Source organism: Ptychodera flava, chromosome 13 (genome assembly GCF_041260155.1).
Source record: "Ptychodera flava strain L36383 chromosome 13, AS_Pfla_20210202, whole genome shotgun sequence".
Taxonomy (NCBI): domain Eukaryota; kingdom Metazoa; phylum Hemichordata; class Enteropneusta; family Ptychoderidae; genus Ptychodera; species Ptychodera flava.
In genome coordinates this window covers 31,795,568-31,802,492 of record NC_091940.1, presented here as the reverse complement: position 1 = coordinate 31,802,492, position 6,925 = coordinate 31,795,568, and the positions used below count along the sequence as shown (strand labels likewise).

Here is a 6,925-nt window from a genome sequence, read left to right as displayed (position 1 = left end):
TCATTTCAAACAGCCACCTGACTTTTTCGTCGCACTCAGTAGCTTTTCTGAGCTCACCAGAAATCAGCAGATACATGTCATTAGGAGTAGCCAGTCTGACATGGATAAAATTCATTTTCACCCTTTCACCATAATGGTTTGGCCCATGCCTATTGTTCTAAATGGTGAGTGTGGACCTTTTCGCAGAGAAGTGGGGGGTGACCAGCTACATTATTGGCCAGCTATTTTTTTCATCAAATATTTTTCTCAGACCATGAATAGGGGTATGGCTGTGACATGAGTTTATCCCTGTTCCAAGCAAATCAATCACAATTTGCTGTATATCTGATAAAATTTTTATCACTGGAAACCAGGGGCTGCATCTGTTTTCTGGATAAACTGCTCCATACATGTCAGCCAGCACTGCAGATAAATCAATTCTGGAATACAATTACCACTTCCAAAAAGAACCCATCAAACGTTCATTTGTTGGAAAATTGACGTTAATTTTATTTCATTATCATTCTGCCACAAGGAAAGATGCCAATTTCAGACTATCATTTACAACCAGCATAGTAATTAGCTGAAAATGATTCCAATCTTTCTCTGTAAATTACACATTTGAAAAATATCACACTAAATCATTACAGTCTAATCTTGTACCATAATTGGTAATATAGTTGTGGCCCCTGGCAGTGTACAGGGAATCAAAAACATCTCTACAATGTTCTGGATCATATTCATTTCCATAATTAAATACTTCATATCAAGTAATTTGTTATATATTACATGTACAGACCTTGTGACCACAAGGAGGTCTTCTGTCAATCGTAAACACACTGAAAGACGAACAAAATTGAAATAGACATAACAGTATGAGCAATGAACCTAAAGGTCTAAATACTATTTGAAAAGGAAAGTAAAAAACAATACCTTACATTTGCATAAAGATGACAGTTCAGACAATACAATCATACATAAGATAATGTCAATTCTTGATTAAGTTAAATATGTTGATACAAATATACAAAGTACAATATTCAGACAATCCTTGGTTTTTCTACCGTATACTGATACTCAAAAGTTATCAACAGCACCACCGTATATAATCAGTACATTCTGCAGTTTAGCCTCAAAGTGAAATGTGAGTAGTGCAAGCCGATTTCAGTCAGGGCAAAGTGAGGTTTACTTTGTGCAAGATGTGAAGTATATTAGTATTATTTATGCAAATTGTATTAATGAGCATTGTTTTGGTATTCAAATTTTATGCAAATGATTCCATATCAATGTTGAATATTCATGTACTTACACATCTTGCATTACAGTAAAGTGCCTGCCATATTGAAACAAACATGCTCTGTTCTCCTCTGAGCAGGGTATGGATGCTGTGTTAACACAGAGTAAAACATGAACATGGTTGTTTAAGTACAGATTTTCATATTTGTCCTTGAGGTCAATCTTGTGCAATGCGTTGGTTTTTCTTGCCTATACCATTGGAATGACATCATTCCTGATGACAATGGCCTGGAATTACTAGTAGTTAATCATGGTGTTTAAACGTGCACAGCATAAAGTACAATACACCAACTTTTCCATGGTAATATAAATACAGCAATATAGTGCACTTGTTAAACTGTATTTTCCACACTCTGCTGTTGGTCGATAGATCAGGGAAACACACAACTACTTGATCTCGTGATATAAAAGGACCACTGTGGTGGCAGCAGTGGGGAGTTATTGACAGTGTTGTATTGGCCTTTCCTTATTAATATCAGTTTACTAAAATGATATACTTTTATAGCCTTACTATCCAGTTTTCAAAATTATAAACATTCTCACTTCATAAAAATATATATGAACAGCTGTGATCTATTGATATCATTCATGAAGGCATGACAAAGTACACACAGTGAGAAAAAGTCTCTGCAACCAAAGCAAAAAAAAAAAGGAGCGTGGGATTTCATAGAGAAATATAAAAAGTAATTTTTACAACAGCAGAAACACGATACACAAAATCTGATGTTGATTTACTCATTGACCAATGAGATGACAGTCTGTATGGCATTTAGACAAGGCGCTGAATACTGCTGCTCTTCAACTGGCGAATATGTTGTGTCCTTTATTTTACTGTAAGCTTCCATGAGTTTAGGTCCCACTGCTCCGTTCTTCAAACTGACCTTGGCCTGTGGAGTAAGGGTAAGGTTACATTTGTTAAGCTTGGAAGGGTGAATGCTAGTTTGGGTGCATATATTCTCATATTGAAAGAGCATGGAATTATGTGTAATGCACAGTTTGTTTTAAGTACAATGTGCCTTGGGAAGATTTTTCAGAGAAGCACATTTTTTACGATATCGTTCAGGTCTGCTGCATGTGTGGACTTATTGTGGAGCTGCTGGAGTCATTGATGTTTTTTGGAGTCTTGCATTTGTGTAAATTGAAAATTTCACATTTCTCTATAGAATTAATACAGGATATAGACACCATTTTGAAAGTCTCTGATCTGTAAATTTTAGGTAAATTGATTTTCTTATCAGAGTGTTAGTTTGCATGGTGACCCCTGACTTTTGTTCTAGATTAGGCACTTTAAATAAAATTCATTGTTTGTTGTATGTGTGCCGATAGGTTTTCAGAGAAAATGAAGAAAACAAACACAATGTTAACACTATTATAAACAAAAATATTATTTTTCCGAACCAAATAAAAATTGAACTTATGTTAATAAACTTGTTTTTTGTCTGTGTTTGGTTTTTTCCCTGGATGGCTGGTAGGTTTTCAAAAATCCAAGGACAGCAAGCAAAGAATTTCTTTTAAATGGCCGTATGGAAAAAAATAGTTAAATGTTCCTTAAGGAAAGATTGATCACAGGTTTAAAACTTCAAGTTTAAGAATCAGTATTACTATATAACAATTAGAAGAAAGAAATTCATCACTGCATATTATGCATGTAGTCAGGAAATGTATAATGTCAATTGATTAGGTCTGCATGACTGAGGATGTCTTCAATATACCTACTGATAATGTACATGGTGTGAGTGAAATGAAACACATTCAGTTCCTGATGAGGTACAGGAAGCAAAAACATCCTGACATGGTAACATTTAAAATTCTATACGGGAATGGAATGGAATGGAATGAAATTACAATTTAGCCCTTTAATCGACATGGTTTAGCCCAAACCCATTGCTATCGATGGTGATTACAGACCTGTTCACAGAGAATAGGGTGAACTGAAGAGATTACTGGTAATATAAAAAGTAGTGTACAGTGTGAATTTTTCACACCATTGACTTATAACAAATACTACTGTATACAGAATAAAATATGACAGCACAAAATACTCAGTTAAAATTGACAAATGAAAAAGATGACCATGTATGTCTCTAACCTTTTGACTGTTGTGTACCAGAGCCCACAGTGCCGTAACTGCGGTGTATTTCATCTGCAAGCACAGATTATGGATTGCATCCAGGAAGTATGGCAAGAATTTATCTGTAAGCAGATAACAGGTAAAACTTCAAACTATAGACAACTGTGCATAAAAAAAGGGCTGAAGATGATAGAAAAGGTGATTGTCAACCTTTTTATTAGAATTTGAGGAACAGTATAGAGACAAACAAGAAAATTGTAAAAAGTGATAATTCAACTTCCTCCATATTTTCATAAACAAATGGATGCTCTAAGTACAGCATGCATCTGAACCACAAAGTTGGCAACTTCCAGAAAGTTAATGTAAATCATTTAGCATTTTAGTATAATATCACACCTGCGTAAAACTGGCTGTAAGATCCGATCATGCAAATCATTCAGAGAGATGACTCTACAACTTAATGGTTTTTACAAAACATGCTCTCATTAACAACAAATTGGAAAAATAATCTTGTTTTCCAGTCTGGTCCTCTTTTGTAGGAAGTACTATCATACAGCTGATAAAGAGTGACAGATTTTGATGGGATATACAAAAGGCAGGTAATTATCACCATCTTACCACTTGCAAGTAGTTTGGGTTTGCAGGTACCATGGAAACAGAGATTCCTCAGAACCAGCAGTGCTGCTAACTGCACTGGTTGATGGTTACACTGTACATACTCTAGCAACAGCTCAAGGGAATCTGCCAGACATGAAAACAGAGATACATGCATGTCCGAAGAAATATAAATTAGTTGTGTTTACTAGCCATGACCATAAATTTCACATTCCCTGTCTGTTTTGAACACAGTTCAGATTCTCTGCTGTTCATCAGGTTTGAGTGGATTCAATATAAGCAGAGAAAAATCAAACAACATGTGTCTGTACATCCAATGGCTTTCATTCTTGCCAGAGGACTGTGTATGACCATGTTGTGTGTGGATGGATCACAACATGGATGTAATGAAAATGCTCGATTCTTCTAAGCTGTCAGAATACCATGGATCAACACAGACAAGAGTCCTATACATTATTATATATAGTGCACAATCAAAGGTGCATGGATATTCATCACCGATAATGACTCCATGTCATCTGATTTGCAAGCTCAAACAATACTCATTAATATAAATTTGCTTAAATGAATATAATTATGTCACGTTTCAAACATCAGATGAATTGCATGATGATGTTATCAACACTATGTTTTCTACACTGCACAGAGTTGTGGATCTTTTTATCAACAGGGAGGAAGAAAGAATATGCAGTTGCTCTACTTTCGTGATTATGATGCCATTGCTAGGCTCTTCCTCAATCGTATGAATGGTACAGCAAGTAGGCAAACATCATTGAAAGTACTGATAATCTTTCCCAAATGTTACTTTGAATTGGTAAAGCTAGCATCCTGAACAACGCTGAAAATCAAAGGGTGTAGTGACTTTGGGGATTGTTTCTGTGGAGCTTTCAACCTTTTAACCGCCCAGCTTTAGAACAACCCTATTGTTTTGAAAAGGAAAGTTGGATCACTACATAGGAAAATGGGGGTGATAGGGTTAAGATCACTACCTGGTATCTTCATTATCATCTGCTGTCCTTCAGATGAAAATGACAAATTGACCAGCAACTTCAGCCACAGAGAAGACACTCCAAACTTCTTGCTTTTGCTGCCCTTCTTGGGAATTGGAACTTTGGAGAAACTCTGCAGGAAATTACTCTGCAAATATAGAGGAAGAAAAAAAGAATGGCAAGCTCTATAAATGATAGATAAAACAAATGTATTTATACAATTGGAAATGACTGATTCATCTGATAGGCAGGTCTATTGAAGCCTGGAGAAAAATAACCACACATGCACCATACACAGCACTTTTCTGTCAATGGCTGTTAAGAAAGATATTAGCCATTACAAAATTCAGTTAAATCTTCTCTTTACATCCTAAATAACAAATATGCATTAATCACACACACACCTAATAAATTTCACATCCCAGTTTTATCAGATCTTTTGACCGTACTTCCTTTGATAAGCCTTCTCTGTCCACAAATCATTCAACTTTCAACCCTTGCTACTTACTTGACCCCAATTGTTTTATCTCTTTTGCTTACCAAATTCTGGGACATGCCCAATAACCAGTTGACTATTTGATTTCACCCCTTTATGACCCAAGTACTCCTTTTGATGTACCCTTTCCGTATCCCTTCACCCCCTCCCCCACAAAAGCTGCAATTTTTAAAAAAATCACCGTATATTTAATAATATATTTGCTTGTCATCATTCTTCTTTGCAAGGGAAGTTCAAATGCAAAGAACATGTATAAACCTTGTAAACACAACGTAGTGTATAACGTGCAAAGTTGATTTTGACAAATAAATTCCAGTCCGGACTAAAACTCATATAATCAACAAAATGACGGGACATCGTACATGTACACAATGTATATGACAAATTGTACAACCTGTATTCTGTGCAGACTTTTGGACAGAATTTTGGGAGAACAAGAAATTGTATGTAAGCATGAGAAAAACATTATAAATGTTACATGTTACAACTAATTGAGCTTTAATCCTTCATGTCATACTGTGTATGATGATAACTCTACAAGATACAAGTTTACTACTGTTTACACACCTTCCATAGAATACCCCTGCATTCTGAGGATAGGACCAGTGTAGACAGCAGTGAGAACAGACTTCTCTGGGTCTCTCCGCACTCCCCATGTTTGTTCTTGTTGTGCTCTCGGCTGGCAAACTTGACCAGACTGTGTACCAGTGAGTTGTTGCTGGGCCCAGTACTGCTCAGTGAAGTCGGTGAAGTGTAGGCAAGGGATTTGCAAGCTGTGTAAAAGGGACAGAGAATATAGATGTATATTCTATATGGTCAGCTTTGTGGAGAGGTAACCTCTGCATGGTGGTCACAGAGTTTTTGTTGAGGGCAGTAGTTAGGTAAATGCTACCAGGGTTCCCGAGTCATGTCACTGAGGTTCCCCATGGTATGGGGTTTCTAATCTATGTACCTATGTTGCAAATACACTGGTCCACTCCTATGCAGTCCCGTGAGATATTACATGTTAAAGACCCTTGTTAGAGCAGCCACCTTTCCTATAAGATCAGTAGCCACCTGTACGCTCAAATTTGACAGAAGTAGATTTTGTTTACTGGTATTGGTCATCATCACTCACTTTATAATCACTGAACAGTGACACTGAAAGCAACATGAGTTTACTTTGACTACATGTTTCTACATGAATATTGCTTCAAAAATAAAATGAGTATATTTTGCAAAATTATGACAACATAGAAGTTTACCAATATACTGTTCTTTTAAAATATTCAACACCTACCAGCATGCAGATGACTGTTTATCAATTTTGGCCAGCAATTTTCCTGTTAAAATTTTTTCATGCATGAAGGGGATACATCCCAAGTTGCCTATCAATGCCAAGTTTATCACCTGTATGAAACTTTTTTGAACAACCTGTGTAATAAACACGCTCTCTAAGAAGAAATTTAAAACTGTCAAGACACAATATTATATTCCAAT

The 6,925-nt window shown here is 36.1% G+C and overlaps 1 protein-coding gene across 1 annotated transcript in view; it reads right to left on the bottom strand.

Moving 5' to 3' along the window:
• Nucleotides 1–464: 464 nt before the first annotated feature.
• The window catches only part of LOC139148173 (rotatin-like), a 40,097-nt gene continuing 33,636 nt past the window's right edge, over nucleotides 465–6,925 (bottom strand). Inside the window, exons 43-47 of the mRNA XM_070719482.1 lie at nucleotides 6,014–6,219; nucleotides 4,951–5,098; nucleotides 3,965–4,087; nucleotides 3,365–3,468; nucleotides 465–2,162 (exon numbers count right to left, since the gene is read on the bottom strand). Coding sequence (XP_070575583.1) covers nucleotides 2,007–2,162; nucleotides 3,365–3,468; nucleotides 3,965–4,087; nucleotides 4,951–5,098; nucleotides 6,014–6,219 — 737 coding nt within the window. The 3' untranslated portion in view covers nucleotides 465–2,006. The remainder of the gene's footprint in view (nucleotides 2,163–3,364; nucleotides 3,469–3,964; nucleotides 4,088–4,950; nucleotides 5,099–6,013; nucleotides 6,220–6,925) is intronic.